Here is a 15,982-nt window from a genome sequence, read left to right as displayed (position 1 = left end):
CGGACCCTCGCGAGTGCTGAGTTCATGGGGCCTGTAAGACTGAACTGTTGTTCATGAGCCTTTGGGGAGGCCAGCCCGTTGATGAGGGCCCCCTCCTTCCCTGTTCCCCCCTCTTCTGATAACATCACTAAACCCTGCGCCCTTTTGGGGTTGAGGAACAGTGGGTTACCATCTCATATTATTATTTTAATGCTGCGTTTTAATGGGGAAGGTTTATATTTTATCTTTAGAGCTTGTATTAATTAATTTAATGAATTTTAAGTCAATTTGATATATTGTGCTCTATCCATGTTGTTCACCGCCCTGAGCCCTTAGGGGGAGGGCGGTCTATAAACCGAATATATAAAATAAATAAATAAATAAATAATTAACTATGAAAAAACCAAAATAATGGTCTTCGCTAGAAGACCCCCTAGTCATACATGGACCATCAATAACAGACCCATAGAACAAGTTAACTGGTTCGACATTTCATGAACGCCGGTATATCTGCGTGAGGTGTTTGGCAGATGAAAACCACTCTATGGAGCACCTATTTGGATCCGGAGCTATAAACAAAATATAAAGCACAGCCCAGTCCCGTTTCTTCCACAAATTATGGGCTTACCAAATTGTGCTTCATATGCAGCCCTATGTTTAGAACTTCGAGACAGAAATATCATATCACCCACCGCGATAGCCTGTTGAGAACTTGTCAGATACTGGCTCACATTATCCACTATTGCAGGATCACTCCGTTTGTTGTAATGTGCTTTCGACTATGCAAATTCTGGGTGGCTGAAACTAGTTGAGGGAAAAATCAACACTCTTGGCTTTTTCATTGAGTCGTTAGTCCTCTTTCCCTATCTAGAAGCATATAGCTGCTTGAAAACTAAGCTATTAGAACAGAGTGTCGAGGATATGATAACAGCTCTTTGAAGCGATGTTCCCCTGACCCTGCTTATTCCGAGGTGAACAAGGACACATGGCCAATTGTTTACAGTGGTTCACCAACCCTAAGTTAAGTAGTGCTTTAACCTTGGTCAGATTCAATCTAATGCCTTCTATGCTTCTCTATGGCGAATATCAACAAATTGATAAACAGAGGGAGGCTATGTCCATGCAATATGGGTCCAGGTGGAGCCTTTCGATCATACCCTCTTTCATTGTGTAAGGTTTGCAAAAATCAGAATGTCACAATCTGCACTTATCCCATTTCTGTATAACAATCTAACTGATGCGCTTAAGATACCTATGCTTTTGAACAACATGGATCCCAGTGTGTGAGAATGTAGCAAAATTTCTGCTAACAATAATAGACGTAAGTCTAGATGAATACCAACCAATGTCTATGTATTATGACCACATATAGCCAGCAGTAATTTTTCTAGCTTCTGTCAGTATCCGATGACGTTTAAGTGAGTTAACTTAGCTGAAGGAATGTCCTATAGTTACAGAAGGACCATGTATATCTTTTAGTATTTAGTATTTTAGTATATAATTGTAATGATAGTAGGCGGTACATGCTGATTTTGTATGTTTATTTTATGCCAATAAAGGCTTGTGACTGACAGTCAATAACAGGTTCCGATGGTGGTGGGATTCAAACAGTGGCGCCGCCGCACACACGCACCTCCAGTCCATATTGGGCAGGGAGGTTGCTCTAGTAACCCCTTCTCGGCACTCAGAAAAAATCAGTAACCACTTCTAGAGAAGAGGTGAGAACTGGTTGGATCCCACCTCTGCTAGAGGCCATGTCAGAGTTGCTTTGGAGATCCTGGTGACATACTTCCTTTCCGGATACCAACTTGGCCCAATTTCAGACACAAAATAGTGACATACACTCTGTTATAAAATTAAACGTTTTATTTTATTTATGTTGCAAAAATAATATGAATAGACATATTTTCTCTTGACTCTGATAAAAATAATATATTATTAATCAGCAAACCTATACAGCAACAGTCAAGGAATTATTTCAATGCACAGGCTGCTGTCAGCAATTTAGTATTAAAAATCTACTCAGAGTGGCTTTGGACATGCAGTTCTACCACTTCAGAAGTCACAATCTGAACAATTTCAGCAGTGTGAGTTTTCGACTTTTACCAGAATTAACTACCTAGGCTTTCCTGCATGTTTGTATTTGCTTCCCTTCAACACCACCTATTATGGGGTGAATATAGCCCATGAGCTCCCCTTCATTAGCCTGTTATAAAGTAACTATAGTACTAGACATACACTGCAAAACTTTCTTCAGAGGGATAGTTCAATTTCCTGTGTTGTTTGACTGTCCAGTTTTTTTTGCAGTGGAGAGTGACCTATACCTCTTAGAGGACTGGTGGTGGTGAAGCAGCTAAGTAACCAAACCAGTGATATTATTGAGGGAGAAATAAAGCCACTTCCAGAAGATAGCAAGGTAAATGAATGACAACCTGTGCTGCCCTCTTTACTTATGTCATTTTCCTGCCATGGCAAGTGTCCATGGTGGCACAGCAAGTTATCTGGCTAATCACTTCAGAGACAACATTTGGAGTGGAATTGTGCCTGTTTATCCCTATTTATGTTTGCTAAATTTTCTGATGCTTGGTATATTGTATTTGTGACCTTGTACTCTTGGTCACTTTTTGATATTTTCAAAACTATTTGATTCAATCACAGCATTAATTCTTAGAGAGCACATGACAGACTGCATGGTTTCCTTCCCTATAATAACAGATGCAAACCAACAGTAGATACCTATTGCTCCAGGGGTATTTAGAGGCAGAGACATTGGGAAAGTTTTTGATGGGCTGCTGCTCTGTGAGTCAGTATGTGGCCGGAAGAAAACCAAGCCACGTCTCAGCAGTGTTAGCCATAGTTCACGGGCCGCTCAACACAGACCAGTGATGACAACAGTTCACCTCTTCTCTTGTACATCACCAGTCGAATGGCTCTTGCCACACTGCAGGGACGGCTTGATCAAACTTGCTCCTGAGTTGTTTTAACATCCCAGACTGCCCTGCCTACATCACTGGATTCATATGAGGACCACTGCTTTCCATGAACTAATCCTGCTAGTACTAGAAATAGCAATAAACAAAATGGGGAAATCAGAATAGCTGATGTCAAGATTTCAAGTGTCTGACATATGAAACCATTTGTTCATAGAAATATTAAAATTTCAGAAGAAACTGATCTCACAGTGTGCTATTAAGGACTTGGCTTAATCAGTTACAGCTCATTGTTTAGACTGAAGAAGAATTCAAATAGACTTATGAACAGTCATCAGAGAAATTTGACCCAAATCCCACACTCTCATTTTATGCATCACAATGCTCAGAAAACGGTATTATTTTTTGCATTCTTTTTCCGTTCTACTGCTGAGCTCAATCCTTGCAAGATTAGGTGTTGGTTATTCAAAATATTGTATTCGCTCAATTTCACCAGCTGATCAAACTCTTCAGGTTCAAATGTCATTGAATATGTTGAATACGGAGAAGACTTACTAGAGAGATCAACTCTGCCATCTTCCATTTCTGTTTCAGAGCGTTTTACACCTAGGAAAACATTGTGATAAGATGTAAGAATGGGATTGGAAGAATCCAAGGTCATTTATAAAGATTCCAAAGACTACATAAACACACACAGAAATATCTGGGAATTTGTGTAGGGGTTTTTGTTGTTGAGAAATTGCCTTGCTTAATGGAAGACACTTTTAAAGCTGAAATTCTAAATGTTCTTGCACCCAATGAGCATAGTCTTTGGGACTCCCACATCTTGCCACCTCCTTTGTCCCTGTAATATCTGGGTCTGCCAAAACAATATCTACCCTGGAATCACACCCCAGTATCAGTGGATATCTGTGGGGAGCCTTTTCTTTTCCTCCCTCCCTCAGGTAGTGTGTTGTCGGGGGTGGGGGGGGATGGCCCTCTTTCCCCTTCCCTTGCAGCTGCACTTGAAGGTGAGAATGGCAGGTTGTGGTCTCCTACTCTACCCAGGTATGTGAAGAGCGGAAACTGCATTGCCTCAGTGCTGCTGTACATGGGAGTTTGAAGAAGGTGGGCACTGCTGAACCTCACCACTGTCATGATCCAGTCCCTGGATGCTGAGGACTCTGATGTAGAGTCTGAAGACACAGCAGAGCCCTGGCAGAAATGAGACACCTTGAAGAGAACAGAAACATGGGGATACCAGAGAGTATCTCTTCCTGGGAATGACAGGAAGAAAATAATGACCCATAAGGAGCTGGGCCAATGTGCTGGTAGAAAGTGCCCTCTAATCACACCTGCCTTGTGGTGACCCCATATGGGGTTCAAGGCAAGAGGAACAAAAATATGGGCTTTCTTTAGTGCATAGGTTGATCTTGATGTTCATAAGAAAATATCTGATTAATTTCACTTAAATCCACACTCTGCTATGGAAATTCACTGGCTGATTTTGGGACAGTGACATTCTCTCAGACTAACCTACTTCACAGGGTTGATGTTGTGAGGATAAAATGGAAGATGGGGGAGATGTAAGTTGCCTGGGGTCCTTGGTGGGGAGAAAAGCATGGTATAAATATATAAACAAACAAATGTGACTATGGGTGCCATTATGTAAGCTGATGGGTTTCATGGAACCCACGCTGCTTTAACAAAGCAACAATTCTTCATACAGAAAAGCCTGGCTTTCCCCCATCTCAAGGAGCAATTAAATTCCTGCTTCCATTACAGAACCAATGGCTTTTAATCTCCTGGAAAAGGGTCATACCTAACATATTGCCCAGGCCATATCCTTCCCACCCAAAAGGAGGACAGGAGAAAGAAGCAATTTGGGTCCCCAGCCCCTATCTCACCTTGTTCCCACCCACCCAAAAGAAGAAGGGAAAGGGAGGCAGATGGTTGCCCAGCTGAATGGGCACCACCTCCCCTTCACCAGGTGAGTTGCACATGGCCAGACAAGCAACACCTGCCCCTCACATGATGTGAACCAAGCAATTTCTGCAAGACTCTGGCCTCTTCAGTACATGCAGAATGATGCACTTTCAATCCACTTTCACAATTGTTTGAAAGTGGGTTTTGCTATTCTGCACAGTAAAATCCAGCTGCAAGGTGCACTGAAAGTAGATTGAAAGTGCATTATTCTGCATGTGCAGAAGGGGCCTTATTCAAGTACCACCTTCTGCCCTTGAGGTAAAGGGGCTGTGTCAATGCCACATGACAGCCAGTGAGGCACTGCTTCCTGTGCAAGTGAGCCTTGCAAGGAAACGGGGGAGGCACTGCCTTGCCCACACAGGATGAGTGCTGGGTAGACATCCCCTCCCCTTTCTCATGTGAGTGCCTCCCATACACTGTGCCAAGATCAGGGGCAGCCCTTCTGCCATTGGGCTGGCCCATCCCAGAAAATCTCCTGGTCAACACAATGGCCTGTCTTCCCCATTTCCATGGCAGCCATTTTGTGGTTGTTCTCTGTGACAACTGTTTTGTGGTAGTAGTGACTCACTGTTCATAAGGTTCTAAAAGTATTCATAGGCTCAATATGATTGGGAACCCCCGGCTTCCACTGTAAGCATCTCAAGCAGGTACCTGCCTTTTTTTTGTTATGCCACTTCGTACGTCATCATTTACTGTGGTGGTGCAACAACAACAGCAATGAAATAATAATAATAATAATAATTGACAGCATACCAGGTGAACTATAATAGTGAAACGTGTCATTAATTTGTGGAAAAAATAATACTATGGGTGCTTCTGTATTCTCTGCATCTTCAAATAAATAACATTCCTTAAGATTTTTCTTGTCCTCTTCACTTAGTGCAACCTTGGGAAATGGGATTCCTTGCTTTGCGTAGTATTTGCATGACTGCTCCAGGTTCTACATGAACAAATAGAATGCAGATAAGAATATGAGGATTATATTGCCAAATCCAACAGCAATGGACTTTAGGTAGGAGACATGATGTAAAAGAAGACTGAACAATCACACTCATTGCAAATAATAGTTGTAAGGAAATGCTAACCTAGAATTAAGTAATCTGAAACTAGACTTCAAAAAACTAGAACAAATGGAAATCTTTGTGGAAAGGTCTATTTTAAATTTATCATTTGTCACTTCTCTGTATACTTTCCCACCAAGACAACACATGCTCATGGTGCATAGAGTGGCTCAGTTCAGTTATGACATGAATGGTTTATTTTAATTATGATTTTAACATTAAGATTCAGATCAAGATTAATCACATATTGTTGGTATTTGGCAAGTGCCAGTCACACAATCCAGTAATGAGGGAGTTAATGTTGTGCATGCTAATTAGTGAGGTCAGAAGTCAGTGACCAGGTAATTGACCCCTATTGGTCATTAGACACAGCATGAGATATATGCAGGTGTGCATGTAGGCAATAGGTATATACCCTTTGTTCACTCTCTGCTCTCTCTAGTAGCTTATTAGCCATGTGATAGCCAAGCAGAAGCTAGCTAATGGAGCTATTTTCTTGTTTTGTATCTAAGTTTGCCCTTCCCTATTTTATAGTTAGTAAACTTTATTTACAGTAAGCAACTGCCTTTGCCTCTTTATTGCGCAAACTCTGCATATATAAGAAGTGGGATATAATAATCACCACTGAGATTCACATCACATATTCTACTTAGTTTTGACAAATGTTGGTTTCATTGCCTTCCATTTGTAGCTTGGGAGGGTGCCACAGAAGAAAAAGACAAGGTCAGCCCAGGATTATGCTAAGATGTCTGCAATTAGTCAAGACTACATGTGGTTAACAAATCAACCTCAGATCCTAGTTTCAAATCCTGCTTTGATGACATCAAAGTTACCATAGTTAGGGGAGTGGGTGCATTCAGATAATTACACTGATTATAGCTCATTTAATAAAATCATAGTTTCATGTGATGTCTGTGCATGGTTTTTTTCCCTATCAAAACTAACTATTAAGGTGACACAGGAGTCTTATAGGAAATTCCTCTTAACTTTGTGCAGGCCTCCAGAACATTCTGTGACATCACAGCAATTCAGTCAATGCTACAAAAGGATTCATAGAAAGAACACTTGCCTCTGGTTCAGCTATTTCCTCTCAGACATGTTCTTCCCACGTTATTTCCTCTACCCACCTTGTTCTTATCTCTGTTTCCCCTTCTCTAGATCTCAAGTTTCTAGTTCCTGTTCTTCTCTTCCCCCAGGACTGTTATTGTCTCATATGTAGCAATGGGAAGAAAGGATGCAGAGTCTAGGGGACAGTAGCATACATTATGATTGCCATGTTAAATGACTACTGAGAGGATGAACAGCGAAGAAAAAGGCAAATTTCTCACCCTTGTTTGTAATCCCGCACTGTAATTTAGATGCAGAATAACATCCACCTTTCTTTCTGGTCTCAGCAGAGGTGCTGAACTAGTACTGATAAAGAATCCAGTATCTTCTAGAGATAAGTATTCTTCAGTTTGGGTCAGCTGGTTAGGTGAAGAATCTAGAACAGTATCTAAAATGCAGACCAGAGTAGACACTATTATAAGTGGAACAGAATAAATTGAAAACTGCTGTATGTTGCTTATGTGCATTTAACTTGATCTACTTGGTCTGTTGTTTACTTTGTTATTTGAGAAAATTCGCTCTAGCCCATGAAAACGAATGCTATGTATTAGCCTTTAAGGTAGCAAAAAAATCCTGGTTACAAATATAGGTCCGGCTCATCATCTGAGCAATCCAAGAACTTACCTGGGGCAACAAATCAGCATAAATGCTAACTGGAGAAAAGTGACGTGGATAAGAGCTAATAGATAATGAGCAATTGGCTTCTATAATCTTTGCTTTCTAGGAACCCATAAGAGTTAAGTGAGACTATCACATACACAGATACGTGCCACAGATAGTTACAGCATGGTGAAGAAAGTCTCTAACATGTGTAGTAATGTTAACGGTATATGAGAGACAAAAACCAATGAGTTTGTGACATGGTTGTGAATAACCTTATATGGAATAGCATATTCATAGCCTTATAAAAGTGTATAGATGCTTTGCTTTTAGAACAACCTAGTGGGCATGAGCCCTGTTTTTCCAGCCGGCATAATAATAAAGCTTTATTTCCCAGAACCATCTGGTGGTTCTCTAGTATGTTCAACCGTGACAGACTTGATGTATTGTCGAAGGCTTTCACAGCGAGATTCAATTGGTTGTGGTGGGTTTTTGTGGGCTGTGTGGCTGTGGTCTGGTGGACCACCAGACCATGGCAACACAGCCCGGAAAACCCACCACAACCAGTGACAGACTTAGTTTGCACATGTAATTGCCTCTTGGACCAAACCTTTTGAATTCCCCTTCTTTGTGAATTTTATCAGTCATCCTGCTTTTAGTCCTTTACTATTTTAGAAAGCTCTTCTGAGTTTTATGCCAGCTTTAAGGTCTTGACTTGGATTTAGCATTGCTAGCCTATAGGTGGGACCCCAAGATCTCACAGAATTTTACCTGATCTCCAGACTAAAGAGATGTGTTCTCATTTAGGATATGTCTGCTTTGGAGGGCAAACTCTAGCATTATACCCTGCTGAGGGCTTCCCCTTCCCAAATCCCCTTCCCAAATCCCAGCCCCCACCTCCAAGTCTCCAGAAATTTTCAAATACAGAAAAGAAAAACAGGGTATACATTTATAAAAAAAATGGAGATGGGGGTATGCATGTATTAAACAAACAAATACAGGAAAGGCCACATCTGTCTAAGAAATTCTGATTATTAAACCAACAATGTAGCTGCGTAAAGAATCCCACTTAGCCAATCAATCTTTCTATGAACCAGATCTATGAACCAAACCTAGACTTTTATGTTTCAGGCCCAACAAAGGACACTTACTATTAGGCACTGCCCCCTAGTGAGTTAACATGGATGTTGAAAAGGGAAATGCCATTGCAGCATTTTGGTTCCAATGTTGATATTTGACAACCAAGGAGATGGCTCACATCACCCTCGTGCATTTTTAAGAAAAAAGGGGAAGCGACAGGCAAGATAACTTCTGAGACAGAACTGTTTTGGAGATAACTGCACAACTTCCAGAAATATTAATTAAAATGTACAGTATTTCATTCCAGTCTGTGACCTGTCATTCCAGTCCCAGTTCACATATTCTGTTCCCTAGTGCTGTCACACTAATCTACGACCTGTCTTTCTACTGCCAGAGGACAGATTCTGTTCCCAGGGGTTGTCATTCCAGTGTGCGATCTGTCATTGCAAAGCCAGAGCAGAGATTCTGTTCCTTAGGACTGTCACTCCATTGTAGGGGCTGTCATTCCATTGTCAGGATAGTCTATATGGGTCCAGAGATCTTAGTGGAAATCCATTCCACTTTTTTTCCCACCTGTTTTGGGCTGTAATGTATTTCAACGGAGCCCATGCAAGTCAACTGGCAGTCCTGATTAACATTATTTCAAATCAGCCTTCCAGACTCCCCTATTGTTTCCAATGGACAAGCCTGTCTTTCCTTTTAGTACATCCCTCTGCAGGCTTGATGTGGAGTTTGGCAATCCTAGAAGGAGAGATAAAAGCTGGAAAAGGGGAGGCTATGGGGATTTCTGAGAGAACAAAAGGTTTCTATACATTATTCCAGATTCTATGCAAGATTTGCCCTGATGAATGGGGGGATTACTGCCAATTCCTTCTCCCACTCTTCAGACGTCTTCTTACTGTTCCTTGAGTCCCCTATATCCTAGAAACAACATTTGGAAGATGCTTTGAGCGTCAGCAGAAAGGGAGAGACAAGAAAAGTCCACTCTGCTGGTAGCAATCCCTTCAGCAAGGAAACATTCTGCAGGATCCAAGCTGTTACCATTATCTCCACAATATTTATGTTCTATGTCTTTAAAATATATTTTGTAAACATTTGGTTCTTGTCGTTTTTGGTTTGATCTAAAACAGAATAAAATATCTACAGTGAGGGGGGTGCAGAATGAGGGAAGTATAACTTCAGGGCTGTGTACTCAAGAAAAAAATGATATTTATGATCATAGTTGCTGGGCTATTCTGTTGAAAAGGATCAGTGGGGAAAATTATACCCTACCTATATCTACCACTATCTATTCACTTAAAAATAATCAAACATACCTTTCCATCTTTGAAAACTGCTGTGCTTGAGATAGCTGTTATCCAGTTGTAGGCCTCTGAGAAAATTGTGGTACTGGGCGACTGAAAGGCGATCAGTGAGCACATCTCTAAAAGCATTGGAGAGGGGTCCAGCAGGGGTATGTAGATAGGTTTTTAGCTCATGTGCCCTTGTAGGTAGATGATCCTCTTCATCTATAGAGGAAAATGTAGAAACAATGGAACACTTGGTTAGTCTAGTCTAGCTTTTGTTTATGTCAGGAGTCAAGAATATTAGTCTTTGTTTCCCAAAATTATATCATAAATAAGCCTGGAAAAATTAGACAAATATTTTCACAAAAACCACAATGTTCCCAAGTATTTGCCCATCAGTTCAGAACATGAATGAAGAAACAACCAGGAACAAAACAACTAACCAATGTCAACTTTTTGATCTTGAGTCCACTTATGCCAAAAATCCTCTGAACTATAGGATAGATTCCACACATACATGAGATTCAAGGAAAATATACTACTCCACATGCCTATCAAGAAAGGGAGAATTAAATAGTTATTACAGCCAAAACAGTTAAATGTTAATTTTATCCATTATTTTCTGCTGCATGTTCGTTGGAGATCTATTTATTTATTTAAAACATTTAGATGTTGCCCTTCCACTCAATTATGGCTCCAAGGTAACAAACATCACGGCATTAATACATTAAAATAGCATTTATCCATTTATTTATAATTTTTATTATTTTAGGTCATCCTTCCCCTGGATGGTGGTCAATCTCCGATTGGAGGGAGGGATCGGAGGGAGGGATCTCCAATCTCCAATTGGAGGGAGGGATCGGAGATTGACCACCAGCTAATTTGTTCACCTCACAACCGTGCGCAATTCATTGAATATGATGTTCTCATGGTAGAGACTTGTTGTGTATACATTGGTCCAGAGAATCTCTCTCCCCCTTTTTTTTGTGCATGAGTGTATGTGGGGTTCGAATTATTGTTGTTGTCCATTGTATGTATGGTTTATATGTTCACTGATGTATTTTAAAATGTTTATATTAAAATGGAGTTTTTAATTCTGTATTAGAGCCAGACAGGGGATTTGCTGTTTATGATTGACATATGTTCAGTTCCCACCTGGAGGTCGGTAATCCTAATCCCAGCCATTATAAAACACTTGCCCTTATCCATCAAATGTTATCTGTGCCTGTAAAAAGTGTGGGCTGGTGCCTTCCCCACCTATGACAATGCCAGCACATGGCTGTGACTTGAACCCCAAGAGCTGAACAGTGAACATTCCATGTCCAGTGAGCATCCCATGTACATCCCATGTACTAAGAGGGAGGAAAACTCAGCGCACAAACTTTCCTCATATTACTTCTATTTTTTTTGGTTGGTTTTTAGACAGGCACAAATTGGCTTGAGGGTCAGTGAAACCACAGTCAGCATCCCTCCACAGAATGCATTTTAATTTATTTTAATTTTGATGAAGTTCTGCACTGCAGCCACTAGGGGAGAAGGCAAGGCAGAACACAGTAAACCACACTAGCTCTGATTATCTGCTCACTATTTCTTTCTACAAACTTTGCTACAACAAGGGTGAGCCAAACAATCGCCTATCAGGAGATCCTGCTATGTCCATCATAAGTCAATACTGCAGCAAGGCAAGTCCATCAAGCATTTTGGATCTATCATGGGCTGTCAGTCTAAGAGTAAATATATCAAAGTAGTTAAGATAAATTAGATGATGGAAAAATTCAGGTACAATTTTTAGTTCAGCCTTGCACTCACTGGAAGATAGGCAAATCACTATCTATTTAGCCTCAGTAATTAATGGCAACCATAACGCTTGGGCTTGATTGATAAAACTAGTCATGCCATTGCCAGTTTAATATCAAAAGATGAAAAAAATATAACCTTGCAGGTAACATATCCGTGATTCTGGAAGTTTCTTCATCAGGCGACCCATAAAGAACTCACTTCCAAAATTTTCAGTCCGAACAAAAGCTCCGTATTTCAGTAAACCAACTTCATAGGGTGTGAACTCAACCCATTCTGTAGTTAGAAGAATCATAAAAATTCATAAAACACTCTATAATAAAGGTTAGACATTTCAGGCAACTTCCAGGTATGTCTTTGGCATATAGCCTAAACTACTGTTGTCATGAAAGTCTACTAGAGTTGTGAGAAAAGTGGTTCTGATGAAGAGTTGCTTGTGCCTCCTACAATTTGGTTGAAACATGTTATCTAGCCATTTTACAGGTGGAGGGAGGGAGGGAGGGAGGGGAAGGGGAAGGGGAAGGGGAAGGGGAAGGTGGATGGGCGAATAGATGGCAATGGCGACGCCAATGACGGCAAGTTGCACTTGGGATGTGGTGCGCCTCCTTCCCCGCCCCCTTTTCCTTCCTTCCTTCCTTCCTTCCTTCCTTCCTTCCTTCCTTCCTTCCTTCCTTCCTTCCTTCCTTCCTTCCTTCCTTCCTTCCTTCCTTCCTTCCTTCCTTCCTTCCTTCCTTCCTTCCTTCCTCCCTCCCTCCCTCCCTCCCTCCCTCCCTCCCTCCCTCCCTCTGGCGTCCTTTGCCCTCCTTCCCTCGTCTGGCGCCTGCTGTCACCTTCTGCTACCTCCCGGAGAAATAGCGCTTCATGTGGGGTGGCTTCTCCCTCTCCTGCCCTCCCACGCCCAGGTGAGCAGGCAGCTACTTTCTTCTTCTGTGTCCCTTCAGTCACCCGTCTGGCTGGGGGCGTCCTCCGTAAGTGCAGCCGCCTCTGCAACTTACTCTGTCCGTCAGCTTGCATGACTGGCTTGCAGGCTGAAGGTGGGGTTGGGGAAGGCTAGGGGCTGGGGGCGGGGCTTGGAGAGGCAGGGCCATGCCCCCAGGGGCAGGTGGGTGTGTGGCACCCCAAACCTCCAATAAAAAATCTATACCTACGTCCCTGTGTGATCATGATCGTGCCATTATTATCGGAGGCTGAAGAGCTCCAGTTTCCACTTCTTGTCTTTTCAAGTGCCAGAACAGCTGCATGGTGTGTGTGTGCATGCATGCGCGCACGTGTGTGTGCAGCTGTTTCAGCACTTGAGAAGGTGCAAGGGGGAAAATTTTTTTGTTCATTTAAAATTATGGTGGCATGATGCATCCACAGGTTGGACCCATGAAGGCTGTCATATCTTGTTTGGCCCAGATACAAAGGCAGTTTTTAAGGTAAACGCAATCATGAACTAGTTATTCACATGATGATCCTGAAAACATCAGGACATGAGGATACTCATGGTTTTAAAACCAGAAATGTCTGCATATACTGCTACCTTTGAAATCCATTGTACTGTACTTCTCTTTCACATTGATTGCAGTGTAGATGGGTAAAGGATTCTGACCGGCATCCACTGCTTGCTGTTGATCAGAGAGCTTATGGTTGTCTTTCTGTAATTTTTTTTAAAAAATGAGAGATTGCTCTAGTACAAATCAAATATATGAAACACAATATTCAATACACTCAAACATGGGATATTCTCTGCTAAAACAGTAAACATAACCTTTCCTGGAATTACAGCAAACGCTTAAATCCAAATGTATATTGCACTTTCAGTATTTCATGACTGTTGATACAGCATAGAAAAATAAAAGGGATATGTGTTCTGCTCCATTCCTCAGCCTGCATTTGTAAGAAACAATCTTATTCAGGTCAGAGGGAATCAGAGATTTGGCACTGGGTCCCAAGAAGTTTCCCAATGTAAAATTGCATTATAATCATAGGTGGATTCTAAGCGGCACAAATATAACGTCTTTAGGATGATATAAAAAGCATTTTGGAGAAGAACTTCTCCCAGCTCTCTTCCTCAAAATGAGTTCAGCCAGTGATATTCCTCTCAACCTGGGTTTTTCAAAAATCGCTAAACTAGCACTCTTTCCCCCGCAACCTGAGTTGAAGATGATTCTCAACTGCTGAATGAACACAAGCAGGCAGAAAACGTTTTATTTCTCCTGCCCAAACCTCTTACTTTAATTTCCACCACTTGAGCTTTCCATTTTGTGTGCTGCAGCAGATTCTCTGTGATGATTCCCCAATGGAGGCTTCCTCTCCTTTCAACTCACCTGATTGCTTTTTTCCTTGTAAAAAGTAGACAAATAAAGTTTGTTTTCCCTAGCGATCCCATGCATGTGTCATTTTTCCTTTTTGTTGTTGTTTTGAGAGAGATATCTGCAAAACTATGGCACCACAATTAGAGAAGCTGCAATATGCACACATTTGTGTTGCCCCTCAAAAAATCCCCAACATATGCACAGGATCACTAGGCAGGATCGACTTTTTACAAGGAAATAGCAATTGGATGAGCTGCAAGGAAACCTCTGTGGGGAATCTTCATGGAGAATCTGCTGCAGCACACAAAATGGCAGGCACCACCGTGAAACTGACAAGGGCTCCGTACATCAGGTGGGGAAAAAAAGATCAATTTTGGCTGGCAATGCTTGTGTTCTTCCATGCTGTGGGAACACAGATGCCAAAACAGATCTTTTTATAACGTCCTAAAGATCTTATATCACACAACATGGCCACGTGTCCACTTTGTGCTTCTGCTGTGCTTCACAGTGAAATCCTAAAAACCTCTAGGACTAAGGTCCACTGCATGGACCTCAGCACGATTCTGAGTAAATAAGAGTGGCTGGGAATCACCATGGCTGCAGTTGCTGCCCAGGATGGGCAGGAAGATCTGGCCTGCAGGAGGAGGCGCTCTGTTTTGAGCAAGTCCTGAAAGTAAATATTCATTTTGGATTGAATCATGAAATGAATTGGCAAGCAGTGGAATATTATTATAGCAAATTAATGAACTAGTATTCCAATTATCAGTTCAGCTGGGGTCAGATTGCACTAGGGGGTTTCACTTTGCCTTATCAAGTTGCTATAGCTCAGTTTCAGTAAATTCAGGTGTAGATGAATCTGTAGGAGTAGAAACTCCCTTCCTTCCCTACTTCCTGCTAACGCTTATTTCTCTGTGGCTGCTAAGATGTTTTTCAGCCTTATCAACCTCCTGCTAATCAAAATACCTTTATCACAGTAAACAGAAGAGTAGTTTGCCTTGTAAAGGGCAATATTATACCCAATCAACAATAGTGATGTATTTATAAGAACCATTTACTATCTGGAGATCAAGGAGAAGAACATGATTCTATGAAACAGAAATAATAATTAAAAGCCACCAAAATATTCCTGACTCCTACGTTTTTAGCCTGTATGTGAAGTACATGTTTATTAAGGTAGGGTAGATGAGGTTAGTTAATTTCCCAGTTTTAAAGATCCCTAACTGGATTTGTCCCAATTTATCTCTTGGTAGCCTGTCAGTTTAATCCCAACTGAACATAGAATCTATGCAGAGAGACAGCTCTGTATTTAGAGGAAAAGTTAAAACAATATATTACTTTGCAATTGAGATATTTTAAAAATCAAAATACTAAAAAAGAGATTTTAAGAGATGTAAACATTTGGCTCAGAAGGCAGAGGCGTTCCTCCCATTGGACAAAGTGGGCAGTTGCCCAGGGCGCCCCCTTGTGGGGGGCACAAAAACTGCAGGTTCGTTTGTGGGATTTTTTGTATTTTCAATGTTTTTCTGTTTTTGGCCTGCAGAGGTGCAGTTGTTAGGCTAGCAGCACCATAATTTTAGGGATGTTTTGGGAGGCTTTCCTGATGCTATCACCCAGGTTTGGTGAGGTTTGGTTCAGGGAGTCCAAAGTTATGGACTCCCAAAGGGGGTGCTTCATCCCCCATTGTTTCCAATGGGAGCTAATAGGAGATGGGGCTACACCTTTGAGGGTCAATAACTTTGGACCCCCTGAACCAAACTTCACCAAACCTGGGAGGTATCATCAGAAGAGTCTTTTACTGATACCACATAGGTTGTGTGAAGTTTTCTCCAGGGGGTCCAAAGCTATGGACTCCCAAAAGGGGTGCCCCATCACCCATTGTT

The 15,982-nt window shown here is 41.5% G+C and overlaps 1 protein-coding gene across 1 annotated transcript in view; it reads right to left on the bottom strand.

Annotated features, from left to right (window-relative positions):
• Positions 1–1,896: 1,896 nt before the first annotated feature.
• The window catches only part of LOC125427405 (cytosolic phospholipase A2 epsilon-like), a 35,824-nt gene continuing 21,738 nt past the window's right edge, over positions 1,897–15,982 (bottom strand). The window contains exons 8-14 of the mRNA XM_048486765.1: positions 13,328–13,442; positions 11,944–12,081; positions 10,452–10,559; positions 10,039–10,230; positions 7,264–7,430; positions 5,628–5,814; positions 1,897–3,515 (exon numbers count right to left, since the gene is read on the bottom strand). Coding sequence (XP_048342722.1) covers positions 3,295–3,515; positions 5,628–5,814; positions 7,264–7,430; positions 10,039–10,230; positions 10,452–10,559; positions 11,944–12,081; positions 13,328–13,442 — 1,128 coding nt within the window. The 3' untranslated portion in view covers positions 1,897–3,294. The remainder of the gene's footprint in view (positions 3,516–5,627; positions 5,815–7,263; positions 7,431–10,038; positions 10,231–10,451; positions 10,560–11,943; positions 12,082–13,327; positions 13,443–15,982) is intronic.

Source organism: Sphaerodactylus townsendi, linkage group LG02 (genome assembly GCF_021028975.2).
Source record: "Sphaerodactylus townsendi isolate TG3544 linkage group LG02, MPM_Stown_v2.3, whole genome shotgun sequence".
Lineage (NCBI taxonomy): Eukaryota > Metazoa > Chordata > Lepidosauria > Squamata > Sphaerodactylidae > Sphaerodactylus > Sphaerodactylus townsendi.
The sequence above is the reverse complement of the archived record's forward strand: the minus strand, read 5'-3'. Positions and strand labels throughout refer to the sequence as shown.